The sequence below is a fragment of the Hyperoodon ampullatus genome (genome assembly GCF_949752795.1).
Source record: "Hyperoodon ampullatus genome assembly, chromosome: X".
NCBI lineage: Eukaryota > Metazoa > Chordata > Mammalia > Artiodactyla > Ziphiidae > Hyperoodon > Hyperoodon ampullatus.
The window spans coordinates 96718412-96745047 of NC_136913.1; the positions used below are offsets into that span (position 1 = coordinate 96718412).

The 26636-nt window shown below is 38.7% G+C and overlaps 1 protein-coding gene across 1 annotated transcript; it reads left to right on the forward strand.

Moving 5' to 3' along the window:
* Window positions 1-22534: 22534 nt before the first annotated feature.
* Window positions 22535-22807, forward strand: SERTM2 (serine rich and transmembrane domain containing 2; the record flags this gene model as incomplete). The annotated part of the gene is made up of 1 exon (XM_079727656.1): window positions 22535-22807. One exon carries the CDS (start codon window positions 22535-22537, stop codon window positions 22805-22807), a length of 273 nt encoding a protein of 90 aa, XP_079583782.1.
* Between the last annotated feature and the right edge of the window lie 3829 nt (window positions 22808-26636).

The following is a 26636-nucleotide window of genomic DNA, read 5'->3' on the forward strand; positions in this document are numbered from 1 at the left end:
ACTGGACAGCTACATGTAAAAGAATCAAAATGGACTACTTTCTTACACCACATACAAAAATAAACCCAAAATGAATTAAAGACATAAACATAAGACCTGAAACCATAAAACTTCCAGAGCAAAACATAGGCAATACGCTCTTTGACATCAGTCTTAGCAACACTTTTTTAGATATGTCTTCTCAAGCAAGGCAAACAAAAGCAAAAATAAACAAATGGGACTACATCAAACTAAAAAGCTTTTGCACAGTGAAGGAAACTAGCAACAAAATGAAAAGGCCGCCTACTGGAGGGGAGAAAATATTTGCAAATGATATATCCAACAATGGGTTAATACCCCAAATATACAAAGAACTCATACAACTTGACATCAAAAACCAAACAACCCAATTAAAAAATGGCCAGTGGGGCTTCCCTGGTGGCGCAGTGGTTGAGGGTCCACCTGCCGATGCAGGGGATGCAGGTTTGTGCCCTGGTCCGGGAGGATCCCACATGCCATGGAGTGGCTTGGCCCGTGAGCCATGGCTGCTGGGCCTGTGCGTCCGGAGCCTGGGCTCCACAACTGGAGAGGCCACAGTGGTGAGAGGCCCGCGTACATAAAAAAAAAAAAAAAAAAAAAAAAAGGCCAGTGGACCTGAATAGACATTTTTCCAAAGAAGACAGATGGCCAAGAAGCACATCAAAACATACCCAAACATCACTAATCAGGGAAACACAAATCAAAACCACAGTGAGATATCACCTCACACCTGTCAGAATGGCTATCATCAAGGGTCTTCCCTGGTGGTTCAGTGGTTAAGAATCTACCTTCCAATGCAGGGGATTGTGGGTTCGATCACTGGCCGGGGAATTAAGATCCCACATGCCACGGGGCAACTAAGCCCACGTGCCGCAACTACAGAGCCCACACACTCTGGAGCCCGCATGCCACAACTAGAGAGAAGCCTGCACACCACAACGAAGATGCTATGTGCTGCAACTGACCCGACACACCCAAAAATAAATAAATAAATACATATTTTTAAAAAAAGAATGGCTATCATTAAAAAGACGGCAAATAACAAGTGTCAGCAAGGATGTGGAGAAAAGGGACTTTTCGTGCATTGTTGGTGGGAATGTAAATTAGTGAAGCCACTAAGGAAAACTGTATGGAGGTTCCTCAAAAATTAAAAACAGAAATGACATAGGATCCAGCAATTCCACTCCTAGGTATTTACACAAAGAAAGTGAAAACACATATTCAAAAAGATATATGCACCCCTATGTTCATTGCACCATTATTTACAATAGCCAATATATGGAAGCAACCTAAGTGCCCAACAATAGATGGAAGGATAAAGAAAATGTGGTATACACACACACACACACACACACACACATACACACATACACAATGGAATATTAGTCAGCCATAAAAAGAATGAAATCTTGTCACTTATGACAACATGGATGGACCTAGAGGATATTTTGCTAAGTGAAATGTCAGACAGAGAAAGACTAAATACTGTATGATTTCACTTATATGTGGATCTAAAAAAAAAACAAATGAACAAACATAACCAAACAGAAATAGAGTCATAGATACAGAGACCAAACAGCTGGTTGCCAGAGGGGAGGGGGTTGGAAGGAGGAGAGAAATATGTGAGGGAGATTAAGAGGTACAAACTTCCAGGGACTTCTCTGGCAGTCCAGTGGTTAAGACTCTGTGCTTCCACTGCAAGGGGTGTGGGTTTAATCCCTGGTCAGGGAACTAAGATCCCACATGCCGTGTGGCAAAAAAAAAAAAAAAAAAAAAAAAAAAAGGCACAAACTTCCAGTTGCACAATAAATGAGTCACAGGTATGAAATACACTTCGTTGTTGTACAGTGACAGATGACAATTAGATTTATCACAGTGATCCTTTTGAAATGTATAGAAATATCAAATCACTGTTGTGTACCAGGAACTAACACAGTGTTGTAGGTCAATTATACTTCAAAAACAAACAAACTCATGGAAAAAGAGATCATATTTGTGACTACCAGAGGTGTGGAATGGAGGGAGGGGGGAATTGGATGAAGGCAGTCAAAAGGTACAAATTCCCAGTTATAAGATAAATAAGTACTATGGATATAACGTACAACATGATAAAGATAATTAACACTGTATGTTATGTTATATGTTATATATGAAAGTTAGAGAGTAAATCCTAAGAGTTCTTATCACAAGGAAAAAATTTTTTTCTATTTCTTTAATATTGTACCTATATGAGATGACGGATGTTCTGTAAACCTATTGTGGTCATCATTTCATGATGTACGTAAGTCAAATCATTATGTTGTACAGCTTAAACTTATACAGTGCTGTGTATCAATTATTTCTCAATAAAACTGGGGGAAAAAGACAACTGAAGTAGAAAAGTGACATAAGTAGATTTGTATATTAGATCCAATCCTAAAAATGGGAAAAAAAAAAACCTTGACATTTAAAAATCCAGTTTTGTACTATATAACAGGGATGATCCATGCATTTGGAAAGGTCATTTGGGCAATCATTAATAGTCATTATTACCTCAGGCCTAGGAATTTTGAAAAAATGTATCCTAAATACATGAAAGAATAGAGTAATCTAGAATAATTTAGAATTACAGTGTCATACCAGAAAACATGAATGTTCAAAAAGAAATGAATAGAAGAAAAAAGAATAATAGAATGAAAGCAAGCAGGCATTATTTTCCATTTTTTTTTTTGAGTGGCCTTAAAAGAAAAGCCAAATGCAATTGCTAGTGATGGAAGTAGATAGAAAGATTAAAAACACATAAGATAATGCTTAGCCAGTAAATAGAAAATTTTAATAAATAAAGTTTAGAGCTGTTTGAATTTCATGTAGTGTAGATCTTTGATATGAACAAATTCACTATATGATATATATGAAAATAAATAAAAGTGATTAGAAAACTGTTTCATTGAGTGCAATACAGTCACTGCAAAAATTGTGTTTTGTGAGTGAAATATGTTATAGAGGTAGTCAAGACTTTGGGGACTTGTCATTGTCTCAGAACATATTTCATTTGAATGTTAAAGGTTATCAATATACAAAAAGAAAGAAGAGTAGAAATGAACTACACCAAATGTGTAAGGATGATTCTTACTGATTAATATGAATACAGAATATTTTAACTTTAAATACTCTTCTATGTTTTCCAACTTTATCTACAAATGAAATGTAGTCCTTTTATAATCAGAAACAAAAAAACATTAATTATTAGTTTCTATCCATCTCTGGAGGGAGCATGTGGAAAAGGATTGTGCCAATGCAATGTTGGTGGGAGCATAGTGTAGGGGAACAAAATTTGCCACCACAAAATCTCTTTGGCATGCAGACTATTTCCAAGCTGAAAATAATCAAGGCCCAAAAGACTCAGGAAGAAGAACCTTTGACCTTCCCCTTAACTGCCTAAAGAATGTAGATAGAGAACCTATTTCAGGAAGGGAGATATTACCATAGATAACTATAGTAGAACTAGGTGTGGTAGATAGGGAGGAACCCAGCAAAGTCTGTTGAAATTCCTCTCTGGGTCCCATTGTTTCTGTAGGGCCCAGCAAACATTTGCTAACCAAATATTTGCTTTTCCATCTCCCTGTGAATTGCCTTCCTCCCCTCTGAAGTACTAAACCCCACCCCTCAACATCCTCTTTTGTCTTTAGCTGAAGATGGTATTTAAGGTGAGGGCTTCAGCCTTTTTGGCAAGTTACTCATTTCTCCTATGTCTCTCCCATGTATACATGTTATTAAACTTTTGTTTGATTTTCTCCTGTTGATCTGTCTCATGTCAATTTAATTCTCAGACCAGCCAGAAGAAGTGTAGAGGAAAAATTTTTCCTCCCCAACATAAACTGGTGACCCCATTTTGGAAGGCAATTAGCTGTATCAATGAAGCGTTTTAGCTTGAATATCTTCAATCCAGCAATTTCACTTTTCTGTGCAGAGATCTGTATATATAAGGACAATCATTGCAGTGTTATAATAGCAGAACTTTGGACAACCCAGTGTGCATCAAAGGGGTATTGGTTAAATAATTTAAGCTATATATATATATATATATATATATATATATATATATATATATATATAGAGAGAGAGAGAGAGAGAGAGAGAGAGAGAGAGAGAGGAATAAAGGGAAGACATTTAAAAGAACAGGTAAATATGTAACTAATGACATGGAAGGCTGTCCATAGTATGTGGTTGAATGACAACAAATTGCAGAACAACATACTTGTAACCCTATTCCTTATATGTGTACATATACACACACACATACACACACATGTATTTGCATATGCATAGAAAAAGTCTAGAAATATAGAAACGAAACTGTTCTGTTAAAACAGTGGTTACTTCTGTAAAGGTGAGGGGAAGAGTGGAGAGAGACTTCACTTTACATATTGCTTAAGATTTTCTTTTTTAATCATAAGCATGTATTATCTTGTTAAAAAAAGGGTTTTATCCAAAAAAAATCATTACACACACACACATAAGCAATCAGATAAATTTTTTCACATTAAAGTATTAGAAGTCGATTGGAACCATAAAATCTGACCTGAGGGGGCAGACACAATTTAGCTGAAGGTCTCTAGAGATACAAAATCCTACCACCAAGGAATGAATGAATGAGTGAATGGTATTTTAGATTTGGCACAGTAGAAAGAAGAGAGGAATAGTTTTGGGTGAATTGAGGGCAAGGGGTGTTCCTAGTGTTCCCACATTATATCACAACACATGGGGAGCAACTAGCATATTCTCTCAAATGGTTTAGGGAATCACAGACTATATTATAAAATTTATCTTCAGGGCTAGTTCCAGGAAACCACTCTAAAGGCTTATGTACTAATTCCAACCAGGTCCATAAATGATTGCCAGGATGACCAGTAAAGTCTAATAACTTGGCTAAAATTTCCATTGAATTGAACCCAGATATTTGAATTGATAGCCCTATAACCACATAGTTTTTGACATGTACATTCTTCATGGAACATTATGCTGTGAGTTCCTATTAATTAAATTTAACCCAAACAACACTAATCACTCCACCACCTTCACTCTCCCCAACCAAGGAAGAGAAAATGGAAAAGAAAAAAGATGGTTTTAATTTGCTCAGACATCCTGGTTTTGTTGAAATGATTTTAAATCCTTTGTTTCTTAATTGATACCTTTCCCCCAGTAATTAAAGTATGGCAATAAATAAAGATGAAACCTTTTATATTACTTGACAATGACAGGATCAGGCTCTCAGTCTCATATTCATCAGCCTGAGATGGGAAGCAGCAGCATGATGGGGGATACCCATCTGTCTTTATTAAGACTTGGCACCAAAGGAGCACAGAATAGAGAAAAGCTCATTTAGTAAATGGCAGTTCCCATTCTACAAAGTGACAGAAAATTTACTGCACTGTCAGCAAGAAAAAAATAATCCACTCAGAGAAAGTTTTTAAATTAGGGAGATTTAAAGAGAAAGCATTTTAGTGATATTAGAAAGAATAAAAATTTCTTCCTAATAGTACATAACAAATTAGAAAAAAAAATCTTCTCCAGGTCATTGTTCATGTTGCCTTTCCCTCCTCTAACACCCTTACCTTCTAGACCTATTCCTATCTTTTCCATCATTTAAGGCCAGAAACAATCCCCCGGTCCACCCGAAGCACTCCCTAATTTCAATCCAATCTGATTTCATCTTTCTGTTGCCAGATTTTCTAATGGGCATAATTTAGCATACTAACAGTTCAGCACTTTACTATGTATTTTCATTCTCTAATTGTTTCACGTACTGGTCTGCTTTGCCCAATTAGGTTTCAAGTTCCTTGTGGACAGAGACTGTCTTAAATACTCTTGGAGCTCCCTTTAGCACTTGGCAGGGTGCTAGGCAAATAATAAGTGTTCAACAAATGCTTGATAATGGATTTTTTTTCTGATCTAAATCCCATTATCCATGGTGACCATCTTTATCAGAAAAGAACATGAAAAAACTCAATAGTTCAATTTCTTAAATAATTCAAAAGTATTTATCAAAGTAATACACACACAAGGTTAAAACAGAATACAGGAGGGCTTATGATGCAAAGCAACAGACTTCTGCTCCACCATGTCACATCCCATATTTGTGCCCTCCAGGACAACCCCTTCTACTTATTTAGCTGTTTCTTCTTGTAGTTACCTCCTATAATTTGAAAAGATACATGCACCCTGATGTTCATTGCAGCACTATTCACAATAGCTAAGACACAGAAGCAAACTAAATGTCCGTTGACAGAGGAATGGATAAAGAAGATGTGGTATACATATACAGTGGAATATTACTCAGCCATAAAAAAGAATGAATTAATGCCTTTTGCACAACATGCATGGACCTAGAGATTATCACACTAGGTGAAGTAAGCCAGACAGAGAGACAAATATCAATGAAATTGCTTATATGTAGAATCTAAAAAAAACAAAGACTCATAGACATAGAAAACAACCTCATGGTTACCAAAGGGGAAAGGAGGGGAGGGATAAATTAGGAGGTAGAGATTAACAAATACACACTGCTATATATAAGGCAGATAACCAACTAGGACCTAGTGTATAGCACAGAGAACTATACTAAATATTTTGTAATAACCTATAAAAGAAAAGAATCTGAAAAAGTACATATATATATACATATATATATATGTATATATATATAAATATAAAACTGAATCACTGTGCTGTACACCTGAAACTAGCATGACATTGTAAATCAACTCTACTTCAATTAAAAAAAAAGAAGTCCAATGTCAATATCATTCTCATTTCTTTGTAGGTTATTGTTTTTCTCTCTGGAAGCTTTGAGGATATCTTTATACTTTGTATTCTGAAATTTCATAAGAATATACTCTGAAAAATTCTCTTGTATTATTTCTTTGATAATTCTCTCTACTTTGTTCTCTCTTGAATTCCTATTAGTAAAACGTTGGATCTTCTGTGTTTTCCTCCTATGTGTCATTTTTTTTCTATCTCATTTTCCTTCTTTTAGTCTTGTGCTACTTTCTTTGATATTTCCTCAACTCTATATTCCAAATCTTCCCTTGAATTTTATCTCAGCAATCGTATTTTTATATTTCAAGATATCTTTCTTGTCCTCTTTTTATTTATTTTCAAATATCCTATTCCTGTTATATAAATGCAATGTTTTCTTGAATCTCTCTTAGTATACTAATTAGGGTGTTTTGCCTCTCCTCTTTTTTTCTCTCTCAAGGGTCCTTGCTTTTTTTTTTTCTATCTGTTTATCATTCTTTCATGTTGAAAGTTTTCCTTAAATATTTGGTGACCATTGATTTTTTTTTGTTCACATGGAAGAATGAGGCATTAAAAAAAGTGATTGGGAGCTTCATATACATGAATGGGGAGCTAGTCATTTTGTTGGGGGATTTCCTAAATGTAAAAATGTGGAGGCCTTTTCTCTTGGACCTCTCAATCTCTTTAAAGAACAACACTCCAATTTTTTGGAGCTCATGGAGGATATTTCTGACCACAAGGTATTCTGTCCACCAGATTGGGGGGAATAATGAGGGACTCTATTAAAAATGACTTAATTTATTCCCTCCCCCCTTATGCCTTATGACTCACTCATTCTCTTTTTCAAACAGCATTTATGCAGGGAAGGGTGACTTTCACTGTATCGCCACTCTGAAAGTATTGTAAACTGTGACTTCTATACTACTTTATCAGTTACTACACCTCCATCTGTTTTCCAGCTTTCATCCAACTTTCATCCACTAATGGCTCCCTTCCCATTCTCTTCATCATCATGAATTTATATCTTTTGTATTCTTTTGCTATCTTGAGGTGTAGAGGTAATATATGCATGTAATCTGTCTGCCATCTTTAACTTATTGAAATACATAAAACTTTTTTTTTCCGGCCATGCAGTGCAGCTTGTGGGATCTTAGTTCCCCGACCAGGAATTGAACCTGGACTTCAGCAGTGAAATCACCGAGTCCTAACCACTGGACCACCAGGGAACTCCCCATAAACCTGTTTTGACTACAGTTTGAGCTCTCACTTTGCTATTTGTTTAATTTCTTCTGGAAGTATAGCACTAAAGAGCATCATACTCATTACTGTGATGATATCCAACTGATTAGTAACAGAAGTCCATTTTACAGGTTACTGAAACATTAGAACAATGAACTTCAATATACTCCCTTTTAAGCAGAATTTTCTTTTATTTTTCAGCTTTATTAAGATGTAACTGACATATAACATGTGTAAGTTTAAGGTGTATGATGTGAGATTTTATATATATATATATAAATGAGTACCACTATAGGATTAGTTAACACATCCATGACTTTATACAGTTGCTACCTCCCATGGTTACTTTTATTTTTTGTGGTGAGAATTTTAAGATCTACTCTGTTAGCAACTTTTAAGTATACAGACAGAGTATTGTTAACTACAGTCACCATGCTATACATTACATCTCCAGGACTTATTCATCTTATAACTGGAAGTTTGTACCCTTTGACCACTTTCACTCACTTCCCTCACCCTCTCCCCACCCAACACGCACTGGCAACTACCATTCTACTCTCTGTTTCTATGACTTCGGGTGTTTTTAGATTCTACTTATAAGTAATATCATCAGCATTTGTCTTTCTCTGTCTGACTTATTTCACTTAGCATAGTGCCCTCAAGGTTCATCTATGCTGTTGCGAATGACAGGGTTTCCTTCTTTATATGGCTGAATAATATTCCTATATATATTATATACATATACACATTCATCCATCAGGGGATACTTAAGTGTTTCCATGTCTTTGTTATTGTAAATAACGTTTCAATGAACATGGGAGTACAAATCAAGATAGTAATTTCTTTCCCTTTGGATATATACCCAGAAGTGGAGATTTCTGGATCATATGGTAGTTCTATTTTTATTTTATTTTTTGAGGAAATGCCATACTGTTTTCCATAGTTGTTGCACCAACTTACATTCCCAAAAATAATGCACAATGGTTCCATCTTCTCCACATCATTGCTAGTGCTTAGCTCTTGTCTTTTTGATATTAAACATACTAATAGGTGTGAAGTGATATCTCACTTTGGTTTTGATTTGCATTTCCCTGATGATGAGTGATGTTGAGCACCTTTTCATGTACTTGTTGGCCATGTGTATATCTTCGTTGGAAAAACGTCTATTCAGATCCTTTGCCCATTTTTCAATTGGATGATTATGATGATGATGACGATGATGATTTTGCTCTTGAGTTGTATAAGCTCCTTATATAGCTTGGATATTAACCCCTTATCCTATTAGGTGGCTTGAAAATGTTTTCTCCCATTCCGTAGGTTGTCTTTTTATTTTGCTGATCATTTATCTTGCTGTGCAGAGCTTTTTAGTTTGATGTAGTCCCACTTTTTATTTTTTATTTGGTTGCTTGTGCTTTAGGTGTCATATCCAAAAAGTCATTGCCAAGACCAATGTCAAGGAACTTTTTCCCTACGTTTTCTTCTAGGAGTTTTATGGTTTCGGGTCTTACATTTAACTGTTTAATCTATATCGAGTTAATTTTTGTGAGTGGTGTATGATAGGGGTCCAGCTTCATTCTTTTGCATGTGAATATCCATTTTTCCCCAAACAATTTATTGAAGAAGAATCTGTCTTTTCTCCTTTGAGTATTAATGGCTCCTTCATCAAATATTATTTGACCATATATGTATGGGTTAATTTCTGGGCTCTTGATTCTGCTCCATTGGTCTATGTATCTGTGTTTATGCGAGTATCATACTGTTTTGGTTACTATAGCTTTGTAATATAGTTTGAAATCAGGAAGTGTGGTGCCTCCAGCTTTGCTTTTCTTTCTCAAGATTACTTTGGCTATTCAGGGTCTTTTGTGGTTCCAGATGCATTTTAGGATTGTTTTTTTTCCTTTTCTGTAAAACAACAGCAGAATTTCTATGCATAGACCAAGAGTGTCTGATATATTTTTTAAAACAATCAGTTCATTAGGGACCTATCTGTCTATTCCCACAAGGCAGTGGTTCTTAACCTGGGGAGCTTGTTAAAAATATATATTCTCAGGTTTCAGCCCTGCAGAAGGTCTGGGATAGGGCCAAGATTCTGTATTTTGAAAGAGCTCCCTGGGTGACAAAGCACAGCCTGGTTAAGAGCCACTGACCAGTGGAAGGCCAGCAACAGCAAGTCTGGACCATTCCCATTCCCTTTTCCTCCTTATTGCAACCTTTAGTCTTGCTGACGCCAAGAGTGCATGGCAGACGTTAAGGGGGTAGTTGCTGCATGGCTAACCTAGCTTTCCAAACCATGGGGAAAATAAAAATCCACCAAGCAATCAATAAAAACAATTGACAGATTTAATCTGTGCTGAGTAAACTCATTTGACTAAGGTCATCAGTGTGAGTGATGAAGATCAGAACAGTACTTGGACCAATCACCATATGTAGTCCAAACCAAAGGGTACTATTATCTCATTATAAATCTATAACAATAAGGTAAGAAATTACATTATCACAGTGCTAGGGCTTAGCTACCAGGCAGGGAAAAACCCCTTCCTGTAAGGAAGAAATAAGCAAACTCTGAATTTGAGCAATGTGTGCTAGGTTTTATTGGGTGGAAGGGTTATTTTTAAAAGGGAGAACTAGATTGTAATCATGACAACCCAACATTATTGATTCACTGTCTTATTTTTAAGGTCTTGCAAGCCCTTCTAGAACTTTGACATTTTCACCCCCAAGGGAATCAGAAGTGAGCCAGAAAGAGCCGCTGACTTGCAAAAAGTAAGAAGTAGATCTTAGACATAGCTTTAGTACCAGGGCAGGAGTATGATACAGTGGTTAGCAGCATAGGTTTATACTCAGGCACAGCTGGGTTAAGATTTTAGGCTCCATCACTTACTAGTTGTGTGATCTTGAGCAAACTATTTAACCTCTGTAAAGTTTAGTTTCCCCTTCTGTAGTTTCTAAAGTGAACCAAGCTCTGTTAAGCTTTGGTGCCTCTGTATAGGCAGCTCCCTCTGCCTTGAATAGCACTCACCTCCTTTAACCCTGACCAACTCTTACTCATCCTTCAGGTCTCAAATCAACATTGCCACTTCCAGGAAGTCACGATTCCCTAGAGTTAGGTAATGCTCTTCTGTGTCTCGTCCCCAAGTATCCTAAGCACATCTTCAATCATAATAAATGTATGGGAATTGGTGGTTTTTAAAAGTTTGTTTCTTCCACACATAAGGAGTCAGTAAGCTAGGGCCCATGGGTTAAATCTGACCCATGACCTCTTTTTGTTTAGACCTCAAGAATGGTTTTGCATTTTTATAGAATTGGTTTAAGAAAGAGGAATTTGCAACAGAGATCTTAAGTGTCCCTCAAAGCCTAAAATATTTACTCTCTGGCCCTTTACAGAAGAAGGTCAGCATTTGCTGACCCCTGCCATAGATCATAAACAATTTGAAGGCAAGGACTATTTTTCATTTCACTGTATGTCCTATTCCTAGCACAATGCCTGGCACATAAAAGCACTCAGATATTCATTGAATGAAGGAATGAATTAATGTTTATAACCAATATTTTTTAAAGTATAATTAATGATAGAATCAAATCACAGCTTCATTTTGTCTCCTAATGTGCAAATAAAATATACTCCTTTGGGGTCAAATTTCTCTGACCTTGGATAGAAACTTGGACAAGTCACATGATTTTCCTGTTCATTCCTTCAAGAGTAAACAGTCCTAAAATCACTCAAAGTCACAAAACGCAGTCTTGATTCAGTAATCAGAACATATTCAGTCCAAGATATTAATCAAATTCTTTAGGCTTTACTTGGAAATAAGGTCCCCCCTCCCACTCCACACTGAGGCCTGTAGGTGGTGGTCATCTGCCTTTGGAGAAGTGGGGGGATGATAGGTTTTCTTCTTTCTCTCCCCACTTGCCAGCTCCTATTTGGACCCTCACCAGGGTGGAAGCAGGAACAGGGAAGAGAGGTAAAGGGATCGGTCTTTTCTTCCTTGGTAGAAGAAATGGCTTCCCACTCTCTGGGTCTCTGGCTCTTCTTTGGGTTCTTTAAATGTTCCCATCATGGAGGACCCCTCTCCTGCAATTTGGGAGACCTGGGTTTATAATTTATATTCAGGTTGGTAGTTTACAACTCTTTCCTCCACCCCTAGGAATCCAACAGTTATCTCCAGCTTTTTTTTTTCTGGGGTCTCTACACCCCTCTAGGTGGCTCTATTGGACAGGGTCTAGTGTGACTCCACCTTGGCTGTCTCTCTTGCATGACACCCTTTTGATTGATTCCCAGGAAACCGTCAAACATCCCTTGCCTGATAAATTCTGGGAATGCTGGCCAATCCCAAAACAGTCAACCCTGTCCTCCTGCCAAGGGCCACGTTAAGCTTTCTCAGAATGAAGTGCATCTCCAGTTCTCTGCTCCTACTGCAGAGAACAAATGTCAAGCTCTCTGAGTGGTCTGGTGAAACCCCTCTCACTAGAGTTGAGGTGAAGGAGGTAATACCTCCACTATTCCAACACTCCTGTAGAAGGTGGAATGGAGTCTTAGCCTGGCAACAGATCTCTACAAAGAAATGTTTTCACAAGTTTTCCCCCCACTCTCCTCCATGACCTGACTTCTTTTTATTTCTTGGAACCTGTTCTGGAGCATTTCCTTTGCAAATTCTGTATGTCATGATCTGGCTTTGGAATTTCCCATCTACTGTAGGGCATCTATTATGTCTTCCTGGAAACTTGCATTTTAATATCATGTTACCTAAGGCTTTTTTTTCCTAATTAGGTGGGAAACATTAGACTACCCCTAATGAAATCTCCAGTTATATTCAAGTAGCCTCATTCTCTTTGGACGTTTAAAAAATTTAGATGGCAGCATTAACATTTATTGAGCATCTACCATGTAGTGCAGGCTTTAGAGATGTTTTCCTATATAATCCTCATGAAGAGAGTTTTTCCCTCTTTTACAGATGATAAAACTGAGAAATTAGACTTTCTCAAGGTAACCTAGAAAATATAGATCAAAGCTGAGGCTGAAACCTAGGTCTATCTGACTTCAAAATCCATGGTCTTCTTGTTACAATGTGACCTTCCAACTTTTTCACCAAAATATCCCAAATGGTAGAATAGAATGAACACGTATCCCTGGAGAAGTCTGGGTAGCCCAAAGAGGCACCACCACAAGTGCAACATTTCTCTGAAGTCTCATGCTTGATTGTAAAAGTGCATACAAAATTTGCATTTTATTCTACAATATGTTTATTGTCATATAAACTATCTTGAAAATTATCACTCAAATTACCTACGTTCTCCCTATCTGAGATCCTCTAGAAAAATGCATTATGTTTACCCTGTAGTTTCATGAATCTTGAGCATACTACTCCAGTTTGAGAGACCCCAGCATACTCCACAGGGTATTAGACTATGCTGGTGAGATATTAACAATTTCAAGGAGAGTCTCAACCCACTGTAACCACTAGAATGAGGGAAATGAAAAGTTAAAAGATGCAAGATTTGGGGGCTTCCCTGGTGGCGCAGTGGTTGAGAGTCCGCCTGCCAATACAGGGGGCACGGGTTCTTGCCCCGGTCTGGGAAGATCCCACATGCCGCGGAGCGGCTGGGCCCCGTGAGCCATGGCCACTGAGCCTGTGCGACCGGAGCCTGTGCTCCGCAATGGGAGAGGCCACGGCAGTGAGAGGCCCGCGTACCGCAAAAAAAAAAAAAAAGATGCAAGATTTGTTAAAGAAAATTTAGGATAAAGGAAAAAGCACTGCAGTAATTTCTTAAAGATTGGCATAATACATTATTATGCTATTATTATTATATACTATTATTAATAATAATGTGGAATTATTAATTTCATACTAAAAATTGTTGATGACCATGAGTTTTTGGATGAACAATGCACTAATAATGTTGTAATATTGGACAAGTGACATGAGGTTGTTCAGCTGTTCTTTTTTTTTTGCGGTACGTGGGCCTCTCACTGTTGTGGCCTCTCCCGTTGCGGAGCACAGGCTCCGGACGCGCAGGCCCAGTGGCCATGGCCCACGGGCCCAGCCGCCCCGTGGCATGCAGGATCCTCCCGGACCGGGGCACGAACCCGTGTCCCCTGCATCGGCAGGCAGACTCCTAACCACTGCGCCACCAGGGAAGCCCCGTTCAGCTGTTCTTAACCTGGAGGCCATGGAGCATGGAAATTATATGCCTATTTCTGAGGAAGAGGACAATCCATAGCTTTCATTAAGTTCTCAAAGGAATCCAAGACGTACCAGAGGTGAAGAACTACTGCTACAGAGAAAAGAGCAGAGACTTTGGGATCACACTGCCTTGTTTTCAAATACTGGCTCCAGGCTTACTAAACTACATGACATGCTTCATCTCTGAGCCTCTGCTTCCTTATTTGTAAAATGAGAATAATTATATACAAGTCACAGCATTGTTGTGAGGATTAAATGAGACTCTCTACATTAAATGCTTGACACAGAGTAGGCACTCAAGAAATGTTAATCTCCTTCCTCTTGCCACAATATATAAAACACAGTAATGGCATTTAAACTACAGTTGGATGAATCATTTTTTTTTTTTTTTTTTTTTTTTTTTTGCGGTACGCGGGCCTCTCACTGTTGTGGCCTCTCCCATTGCGGAGCACAGGCTCCGGACGCGCAGGCTCAGGGGCCATGGCTCACGGGCTTAACCGCTCCACGACATGTGGGACCCTCCGGACCGGGGCACGAACCCGTGTCCCCTGCATCGGCAGGTGGACTCTCAACCACTGCGCCACCAGGGAAGCCCAGATGAATCATTTTTAATGGCACATGTACGCTGGATAGATATGCCTTCTTCAAAGATATTCTACCTGAAGCTTAGACCCCCAACCAGAAACTCAGACCTAGATTCCAATACTGATGTTACATCTCCACAAAAAATTCAAAATAAAAGTATTCAGTTGGTGCCTACAAAAAAGTTTCCCCAACATATGCACATATTCTGTTTATAAAGATGGAATTATTTAAATACCACTATATCCTGGCATGTTTGGTTTCAATTCTATGCATATATTACTATAAACCTAAGATGAAAAACCTCTTGAATTGAGCAGGAGATCTGATCCCCTTAAATGTCACATGAAAAGGCTTTTACAAAAACAGGGAGTCTTCACTAGTCCTACAGATTCATGAAGAAGAGTCGAAGGGGTTAAAGTGGAAGGCTTATACAAACTTTGCTTCTCAGCTTCTCTCTTACCTCCTCCCTCTCGGCTCCACACCGCTAAGGCAAGGCAGAGCTGAATCACTATCTTTCCCGCACGCTCTAAACTGTTGCCTGCGAAAGAGGAACTGGGGACTTCACTATTCAGGCTGCTTCCATTCAAGTGTTCCAGATGGTATATACACATCCAAACAGACACTTCTCTTGGCTCTTTGGAGCTTATAAGAAGCAGGCATCTGAAACTGCACTCTGAAGCTGTAAGTGGCAACTGGAATTTTAAGTAACTGATAGAGGGTGCTTTTCTCTTTTATGCTGGGAAGGTCTGACTCTTCAGGAAGATGAAAGAGAAAGCATATTTGCATGAACATAGTCCTGCTTCTGTGGCAAAACAAGGCTTTCTTTCTATTTTCCAGATATTCCAGAGACGTTCCTGAACAACTTGCCTGTCGATGCAAGCTTCAAAAGGGATGCTTAAATGGCTAATCCCATTCATCCTGTGAGCCAGGAAAGGTAAGAGAGATTTGGAAATATTATGATGTCATTTACGGTGAAATGAGCGGCATTTTATTTATCGGCAGGTGTGACAAAATAGGCACCATCTGCCGCAGAAGATACAGCAACTCCCACTTGAGAAGCTTGTTACTTAATGGCTCCAGCCACTGAAGAAGTAATTGCGGATGGAATTGTTTTTTCACAGGCTGATGTGGAACTAGATACTCTAACAGCTCCCACCTCCCTTAGTTTTCTCTCCCTCACACGGGGCAGATAAATACGAACAGAATATGTTAACTCCTCAGAGCTGTTGCAATTGATAGTTTTGACTGTCTCTTCTGAGTCGTTTCTCTGATCATTTTCCTTAGCTATGTGGTGGGATTTCAGCTCTGAAATTATATAGGCAGGTGTCATTCAGAAAAACGTAAAATTACCAGTGAATTGTTTTCAGAACTTTGTCATGTTAAAGTAAAAGTAACTATGGCGAGCTCCTTGAGGATCCAAACAGGGATCAGGTTACATTTATCTCTGTCTCCCCAGCACTTTTTCTCTTATTAGAAACAAGTTTCACCCTGGGAATCCCTTTCAGCATTGATGGATGGAGAAAGCTCCACATTCCCATCTCATTTTAAGGAGCAAAATTCATGGTCTGGGTGTGTATGTTGTTTTGCTTCTGCGAGGTTATATATACTATGCTGACGTTGAACATTACGGGAGACTTGGGATTTCAGTGTTCATACCAAAAACTCAAGAAGTTTTTTGTTTTGTTTTGTTTTGTTTTAACCAACAGTTTTATTTACCAAGTTAATGACAAAACATGCAATCAGAAAATCAGAGGTGCATTCACATTGCTTGTGGGTGTTTTGATTTACATTACCAGTAAACCGGATGTTCAGGCTACTGTTGGACATTGGCCAATTATTATTAAGTTAATCTCTTTCCATTTTCCCTTCCCCCAAACTTCCCTCCCCCTTTCCTTTCTTCGTCTCTTTTCCAATGTTTTCCTACTTCCCCATCTTCACGTCTATCTCTTAACCACTCATTTCCTCCCACCTCTTATCCACTTCCCACACTCCTCATCACCTTACTTCTCACATTTCCTTCCTTCCCTCATCCCCTCTTCTGTCCATCTTCCTTTTTTCCTAATTCCTTACCTTTTTTCCTATCCCGCACTCTCCTCCTCGTCCCTCAACAGCTTTCCATCACTTTTACAAAGACTAGAGACTGATTTTCATTTTATTAGCTTTCCAGAAAGAACTGCAGGATACTAAAATCCTACAAGGGTCTTTCCACAAAAACCAGATTCTTTAGAATTAATAGAATTTTGATTTCTTTTGAAATTGCATGGTTGTTTTTTCTTTCCAAATGGTCCAGAGCTTTTAATGGAGCAATCACATTTTCTCTGCAACTAAGTAGTTAGTTAGCAAAGAGAGCTATGGCAATCCTGTTCCGAAAGCTTTTATGAGAAGTTGTCACAGATGCAGGAGCAGATTAACAAAGAGGACTCCCGGGTATCTAACTTTTCATTTACTCATTTCAAAGTCCTTAAGATTTAAGGAATTAAATTGATAGACCTGTCTGCATTGAACAGGATGTTTGGTGTTCTGCAGACTGCAGAGGTTTTAAGAAATACATGGCTAGTTGGTTTTCCAAACCCTCAAATGAAATGTTTAAAGAAGTTGACAACTGTACGTGAGATCACTGTTCTTTACAGCTTCTCCAAGCTTCATAGAATTCTAATAAATATTTCATAAGTATTTAGACCTTAAGGAAGATTAAGGGTCGTTTGTGTAGGAGGCAGTTATTGTTACTGAAAAGCATTTATAGACACAATTGAACTTTCTAAAACTTAAGGCTGTAAACCCATTCCATGTAGTTTTCCTTTAAAATTATGCAACTGAAATAGTAATTCAAGAGCAAAGTTTCTAACAAAGTGACTATTCCTTTTTAAAAAAATTTTTTTTGGCTGTGCTGTGCAGCTTGCGGGATCTTAGTTCCCCCACCAGGGATTGAACCCGGGCCCACGGCAGTGAAAGCACTGAGTCCTAACCACTGGACCACCAGGGAATTCCCACAAAGTGATTATTCCTTAATTCCAGATGATAATCAGGAATTTAGTCTCGTTTGCACAATAAGATATAGGGGAGTGGGGGAAGGGAATAAAAATAAAAGGGAGTTTCAGGTGCTTCCCCAAGCTATATTAGCTATCAGAACAGAGATAACACTGTGCTTCTCTCTAAATTGTCAGTGCTAAGTACATTTCTTCAGTCATACCCATGCATTTGTTCAACAATTATTGAGCAGCTATTGCGAGCACAGTTGTATAAGGGGCAGAAGGTTGAAAAAGATCCTCAAGGGGTTTATAAATTACAATTTTGGGGAAAATACAGCAAATAGATACTTACAGTATTAGGTGAATGTAATTTCTCCAGGAGAGAGAGAAAGCCTGCAGGAGTTAGGATTTGCATGAGAAATCAAGGTCAGTTTCATGAGCTGAACTATGAAGAATGGTAGCATTTCTCCAAGCAGAGATATGCAAAGATGGAAGAAACTGATCAAACAAAAACATGGAGGCAGGGAAGTAGGTGACAGTGAGCATTACAGCTTGACTGGAAAGGAGGGTAGTGGAAGGAATTAAAGTCAGCCAGGATCAGGGCATTGACAGCCTTGAACGCCAAGCTAAGGAGAATGGAGTAAAGTCCAAAGACAATAAGGACTCTCAAAGGCAATGTGGGCTCCCAAATCTTTATTCCTTTTTCATCCTGTAAGATTAATTATAAATAAATCATATAGTAATGGACTGTAGAGTAAAAAGAGCAAATCGAAGATGACATATAGCTTGACAATTTTTTTATAAAGTTCGAAACAAAAATAGACAACATAGTGTTTAGGCACAGGTGTGTGTGTGTGTAAATAAAAGCAAGGTAATGACTAACAAAATTCAGAATACTGATAGTTTCTGGGGAGGTGTGGGATTAGATAGAGAGGAGCATAGGTAGATGTCATGTAAATTATTAGTTATTCTCAATCTTACAGTTGGTAGGTGTTTGTTTACAGGTGTTTGTCCATGGGTGTTACTGAGTAAACAAATAAAAGGGACCCTGGATGCACCGATGATGACAATGTGCCTAACCAAGAAGCCTGACTTCCCCAAATCTGTGTATTTAGAGGTCCACAGGAGACTAAAAAGATACTATACTACTGTTGAGGTTTTTCCCACTTGGATTGCACTAGCAGTGAGTGTTTATTTTCCTTCGACTTGTCTTCTGGAGGCCAGGTGAAAAAGTAATGCCTCTATGTGGGCTGCCCGGGACTGTCAGAGTCCTGACTCTGCAATGCTCTGTTCTATTTGTAGAGTGGTGCTTCTCAGCCCAGGCCACATATCGAAATCACCTGTGGAACTTTAAGCACTACAGCTGTTCATGCCCCACACAAACCTACTGAATCAGAACCTCTGAAGGAAGAACCCAGGTATACATATTTTCAAAAGGTTTTGTAAGTGATCCTGAGGGCAACAGGGACTGGAAACCATTCCTTGCAGAGTATACTTAGAAACTCTAAATCGGTAGCTTGTCACAAATGTAGACTTCAGGATCCTATCCCGAGAGATTCTGATCTAGGAAGCAAGGAGAAAGGCCCAGAAACCTGCATTTGTAATACAAATCTTCCAGGGACTTCCTTCAGAAACATTGCCCCAAGGGTTCCAAAACCCTAGGGCCTCAGGGTGATTACTCTGTGTATTCGTTTCCTAGGACTGCCATAAACAGAGTACCACAAACTGGGTGGCTTAAAACAGAAATTTATTCTCTTAGGTCTGGAAGCTAGAAGTCTGAAATCAAGGCATCAGCTTGGTCATGCTCCCTTTGCAATCTGTAGGCTAAAATCCTTCCTTGGCTCTTTTAGCTTCTGGTGTTTACTGGCAATCCTTGGCATTCCCTGGTTTGTAGATCCATCACTCCAATCTCTGTCTCTGTCTTCTCCCTGAATGTCTCTGTCTTCTCATAAGGACACCAGTCATATTGGATTAGGGCCAACCTAATGACCTCATTTTAACTTGATTACATCTGCAAAGACCCTTTTTTCAAATAAGGTCACATCACATTCACAGGTACTGGGTGTTAGGACTTCAACATACCTTTTGAGGGGACATAATTCAACCTGTGGCACTCTTTTAATAGTTTTTAAAGTAGGGTCCCCAAACAACCAATAAGATTAGCTATGTTCTTTAGCTGGGATATCTAGGTAGAGAAACTGATAGTTAACTCTCAAAGTTCTACATGCAAAGAATCACCTGAAAACCTTGTGCTTAGAATGCATATTCCTGGGCCTTGATCCAAGGTATTAGAACTCAGTAGGCCTGGGGAAGGGCCCAGGAGTCTACATTTTAAATCAGGTAGGGGGTTCATGCATCACACTCTTGAGAAAAACTGGATTTGGGAGGACAAGCAAGGCTAAGAATAGAGTGGTCTGGGGAGAAGGAGCTCCCAAGAGCAGACCCTGCAACCTGCATTTGTGACAAGCTACTCAGGAGAACCATTGCCTTTGGGGCTGGTGTTTCTAGGGAACAAAAGGGTACCTACGTGATTATCTTTTCCACTTGTTAGTGAATCAGAAATCAAAATAGATGTACCTTTAAGTATTGCAAAAATGTTTCCTAGACCATAGCTCCAAAGACAGTAGAAAGATACCCTGTCTCTTTGCTGTTGTTTCTTGAGAACCACATGGGCGGTAGGGGAATTAGATAGGTAGGCTAAGGATCATGAAGATTACAGAAAGTGTAGTACCACGGGCTAGTGAATATAAACTTTAAGCTGAAATGCTCCCAGGCTGGGGGCAAAATTCAAGATTATAGGAAGAGTAATGTGATTGTTGGAGCTGTTTCTATTAACTCTCCTTGGGCATGTTAACAAGCGACAGAACTGGGCTACATTGTCAGCTCTCTGACACTACTGCACATAGAAGTTTGACAGGTGACGGTGGTTTATGTTGTTTTTATAGTCACCCATATTTAAAATTCATGTTCTGAAAAACAAGCTAAATCATTTTGGAAGCCTTCAACAGTAAATAGTTGACCCTATTTACACACTTGAATGTTTTTGCGAATAAAGACAAGGTTCTGGGGCTTCCCTGGTGGCGCAGTGGTTGAGAGTCCGCCTGCCGATTCAGGGGACACGGGTTCGTGCCCCGGTCTGGGAAGATCCCACATGTCGCGGAGCAGCTGGGCCCGTGAGCCATGGCCGCTGAGCCTGCGTGTCCGGAGCCTGTGCTCCGCAACAGAAGAGGCCACAACAGTGAGAGGCCCGCGTACCGCAACAAAAAAAAAAAAAAAAAAGACAAGGTTCTGTTTTTACCAATAATGAATGATGCAGTTATTTGCTCAGAACAAACACACCCTTTCAATTACTTCTGATCTACAAATACTGAGGGAAAAACTGTATTATCACCCCACAGACTTAAATGAGAGAGACAGAACCCAGAAACGAAATTGGGGGAAGCCTGCATTCCTGAAAATTCCATGATTTGTTAAAGTGACCCATGGCACTGGGACTTGGGGTTTGAAGAAATGAATCCTTAGATTTAGGCCTTTATTTCAGTGCTAGACTTTCCTGCTTAAACTAGGGCAGTGGTTCTCAGTCCTGACTTTACAGTCACTTGGGGAGCTTTTTAAAAATACCAGTGGTTGGACCCCACCCCAGACCAATAAAATATGACTCTCTAGAGTGGTGACCAGGCCCCCTACTGTGGAGATTATGATTCAGAAAGTCTAGATGGGGGCCCAGGGTCTGTATTTTAATAAGTACTTCAGGTAAATTTTATGACCAGTTAGTCTGGGAAACACTGTCTTAACCTAGCCTAGTTATTAGCTGCTATTCTCTGATCTGAATTTTTCTTTAACCTTGTAATAGGTATTTACCACTTAGACAAAAAAGCATTCAAAATGATAAAAACTCAGCATATCATTTTAAAACTAATTTTCCCATAGCAAAACATTTTGCAACATATCAGTTAATTTTTATTTCAAAAGAAATTGCCATCTGTTTTTCTTAGATACCCGAACCTTTTATTGTTGTTTTTGATTTTCAGGAAAATAAATCTGTTGAAGAATTTTAAGAGTCAAACCTTCTGAGCCTAGATCTACTGCTGTCTGCACCTCTGAGACCTCCTCCATCTGAGAATTACCAGGTCTGACAACACTTTCCCTCCAGCCTACAGTGAGGGATGTCAACAGAACTGTAGAAAAGTCACATCCTCTAGACTTCCAACCCTCAAGCTGTGGCAGCTGGAAAGAAACCTTACAAGTGCCATCCCTATGGGGCATTCAGAAAGACTAGAAGCGTAAAAACTCAGATATGCTGAGCCTGAAATATACAAAAGCTTTTAGAAAGTCTCCCCACGGAAGAATCCAATTAAACTCACATAATTAATGCACACATTTAGATGAGCTGTAGATAAAATAGAGCTCTTTCTCCCTCTACCAAAAGACAGGAAAAGTCCGATTTAGTACTCAGACATTCTGGTCTCCATACCAGTATTATAAAGCAGTTTCACCATATTTATTTTAATCAGTATATGAGTAGGACTGTGGAAAGTAAAATATTTTATTTATATTTTTAAAAAAATGATTAAGAAGTTCTGATAAAAAACTATTTGGGAGGGGGATGCTTGTGCACTACTGACTTGGCTCTGGTTGTGATTGCTTTGTGTATGAGATTGTTAGAACACCTCCAGCATATTCAGAGACAGCCTAAGTGACTGTGGAATGCCTTAAGGGCAATAGAAATCAAATAGAAATAGGTACCAACTCAAGTCTTAAGTGATGACGGAGGTGCATTTCAAGTACCATGGGAATCTCACTGGGCGGGCCCATTTCCCCACCCTGGCAACAGAGGTTGACACTACTTCAGAGAAGTATTCCAACCTGTATATGTATGTGGGCTTATTCCTGAGCCTCCTGGCCATTCTCCTCATCCTGCTCTTCACAATGCTCCTTCGGCTCAAACATGTCATCTCACCCATCACCTCCGAGAGCACAGAAAGTGTTCCTCAATTTACAGACGTAGAGATGCAGAGTCGAATCCCCACTCCTTAGTCAGGAAGAAAGTGAGCTTTAATGGATCTCAGTGAACCCTTGTATGTTGATGTCCAGGAAAGCTGACTTTGTTGCATGTAGCTTCCCACGTAGGAAATCAACAAGTTGTTCACTTAACAAGTTGTTCATGTTTTCTCTGTGTTATTCTTTATCTTGACTCTGCTTGTGGGATATCTAAGAGGTTTGACTCATTCCTTGCCAGGAATATAGGAAATGCCAGCTGGTTGGGAGGGCAGGTTTCCATGGTAACCAAAGAGAGCCTGGGCCTTGAGCAAACCTCAGACTTCAGAAATTCACATGCAGCTGTTGTAAAAAACACATGACCCTGGAAGCTCCAAGAACAAGGGAAATTTGCCTTTGAAAGGGCTAATTGTTCAAAGAGGGTATCCCAAGAAAGGAACAAGCTTTAATTTAGCAGTTGGACCCTAAAGAATCACCTCTGCTTACATGAAGTTAAATCATGTTGGAGGTTAATGGAAGGGACCACGAACCCTTTCCCAAAGGAGCAATGATTTTATCATCTGTGGCCATCGGGTTTGTCCCAAATGAAAGAAGAGTTCTTAAAAGAAATTGTTTCAATTTAAAGAGCAAGTTTACAAAAAGAAGTTTCTAGTCAACAAACTCATCTAGAGAGGGAAACTGTTCATTTTATATCTGTGTTATTACTATTACTGGACTTTAAAAAACTCAGATAATGGCCGATGTATTACAAAAATCTGGAACAATGAGCTCCCCCCAGACCAAGGGAAAATTAAGTCAAAATGTGCTTATGATAATGAACCTTATATTATACGTGCAGCTTCTTTGCCTTTTTCTCCTTCCCCATCATGCTCCAGGATTGAGTTGCACTCAAATATAAGCTTTGTTTAAAGATGGCCTCGGCAAAGAAGACTCAACTGTACTTTAAAGCAGAAATGAAATAATCTTGGTATTCTGTCGTTGAATGATTGTGGCTTTGGGCAAAACACTCAAGCCTCTAGGTACCAGGTTTTTCTCTCTGAAAAATGATCTGAGGGCTATTTAGTCATCACTAGACTCCTTTTAGATTTGAGTGTAAGAAAAACAGAGACAAAGGAGGAAAGGACTAAACAACACCCTCCAACAAATCCTTATTGAGATCAGTGTCCTCAAATGTAACATTTCTTTCCCAGAAAATGTTCCTCCCTTCCTGATCCCTGCCAAAAGATGAAATGTTTCACTTATTACCTATAAGAGAAATATATTTTGAAAAATTCCATTCTCATAAGTAGCCCTAGTATGCCAGTAGTGGAAAAAGAATTTGATTTTTTAATAATTAACGTTCCAAAAGGGAACCAAAGGAAATGAGTACTGTTTACAAATTAGAAATTAGAAGGCTGGTCATACTCTTGCCACCAAAGAACTAAAACACCCATGTGCAATTCTACCTGCTTAGAAAAAATCAGTTCTCTCTTGCACCTAAAAGGTGGTCATCAAATTTCAACCAGGTGCTCCCTCGGGAATTGCAGCGGCAGTGAGAAAGAAGTGGAATGGTTGTTAGGTTAATGGCACCTCTACCAGACATGCAGCTCTCTCTAGTTTGTTACCAATTTAAATTGGCCCCTTTACTCTGATCTAAATCTAGCATGGTGGTGAAATTCCCAAGTGCTTTCTACTTTTATACACAGTCATTTGCCAATACTCCCTCTCCAAGGGGCTGCAAAGTGTGAAATCCCCACATGCAGAGCTTAACTTAGCAGCAAGGCTGACTCTGGCACACCTGTTAACAATAGCGCACTGTAAGAGATGGCAGTTGCATTCTGCACCATTCAGAAGAAATGAGCAGGTAGGCTAAGACTCGATAGGGCATGCGCTTCCCCTTTTGGTATTATAATTTCCAAAATGCAAAGTGATTCATATTATTGCATTTGGTGGTTTAAGTTGTCTTTATTCAACACCCAGACTCCACGTACCTTTTAAAATGTTAGTTCTTGGCAGCCATACACTCACTTCATCAAAGGCTGCCAATATACCCCAGAACTTCTTAAGGACACACATCTCTCCTCACTCCACACTCTGCCTTTTGTGCTCACAGTATTTGAATGTACTTTACAGTTAAGAAGTCAGTGACTGGATAAATGAAGGAACTGATTACATTTTCAACAGCAGTGAATAGCAAGATACCCAATGCCTTGTTGCTGGATCTGATGAAGAGACTGCAAATCTATTCCCTGCCCACCTGACCTCTCCAACACAGATTTCAGGAGTTTAAAACTTCTCCTTAATCTCTGACTTGGATGAAGATTCCCAATTTATGATTAGGTTACTCACCTGGAAAACAACCACCCTCTTTCATCACAACTACCCCATGGGATCCAAATCTTCACCGAGCATTAACCAAAGTATGCAGCATGGATTGCACTAAAATAGCAGCATAAGCCCTGACGATTTCCAATGATAACATAAGTGGAGATGTATGTAAGCAGATGTGTCACTATGGTGACTCACATGGTATTTAATCTTTGGGAAAATAAACTGAATGTTTTCATCATAGCAAACCAACTGTAAAGAAAACTTTTCCATTTATATTAAATTTTATTATATCCTCCAATGTATTAATTAACATATATTACCGTGCAAAGAGGCAGCTAGAGCAATCAATGGGCGTAATTTGAATTTATCCATCTATCCAAAATGCTGACTTGGCAATTCCTTCCCTCACCCCCACTCTCCAAAATGCTGACTTGGCAATTCCTTCCCTCACCCCCACTCTCCAAAATATTGCATGTTAGCCTAAATGTATATAAACAGGTAGGTTATTTATATGTAGATGTACTTTGTTTTAAGGTGAAAGAATGAGTCTTCACTTTTTATTATACTGAATCACATGAAATTGCCCTTTCCATAAATAAAAATGCTGAAATATCAGCAATTTCATATAATTCAACCAAATAAAAACCACATGAATTCTTTAAACAGTAAACTCTCCTAATGTGTTTAAAATAACTCAATATCCAAAAGTATACTTTGCATACATTTCAGAATCATGGGTTGTATAAAACAAGGTTTATTGTAAAAGGCTTTTGTATTATGTATTATGTACTAGGCAAGAAATCTTGAGGTAAATCAAGTAAAGACAGGTTCATTCAGCCTAACATTTCCATCTATGCCAAATCTGAAGCTTTGGGCTCCTAACTGAGTTTGATGGCTGCAGACCCCACCATGCTTACTAAGTAGGTAAAAGGGTCCATTTAATGCAATTAAGTGGTTATGTTTAGTAATACGTCTTATTCACCTGCATTTGTACAAAAGAAGCACTTTTTTTTAAAACAAAATTGTGTGGAAGAGAAAATTGGGTTTCTTTTGTTTAAAATCATTAATACTTGAAATAGATTCATATTGTGTATATGAAATATAATATTTGAATTAATATTTAGCATGTCATTTTTGTTCCCTGTAAAATAAATTCTGTTTGGTTTGCTGATAACAGCTATATATTGTCTGAAGAATATAAAGAGTATTAGTCTCTTCATCCCAATATAAATTGTAACAATTACAAATTTGTGGGATTTACAATTCTGAGGTGTCATTATTTTTTCTTAGTCGCCAACCTCCCAACTTTTATTTTCTCCCCACTTGCCACCTTATTGGTGTGTTTCTTTGTTTCTTTAGTAGTAAGATGTGAAAAATTAGTAATGACTACCAGCTGCCAATGAAAGTGACCTGAGGTGAGAGTGAGATAAGGTATCTAAAGTATCAATATCTTGCAACATTCCCCAACATGTGGGATATTTTTATTTATGTATCTTCCGTTTCGTACTTTCTTCATTTGTTCCTCACAGCAATCCTGTGAGTAATAAGTGGAAGTATT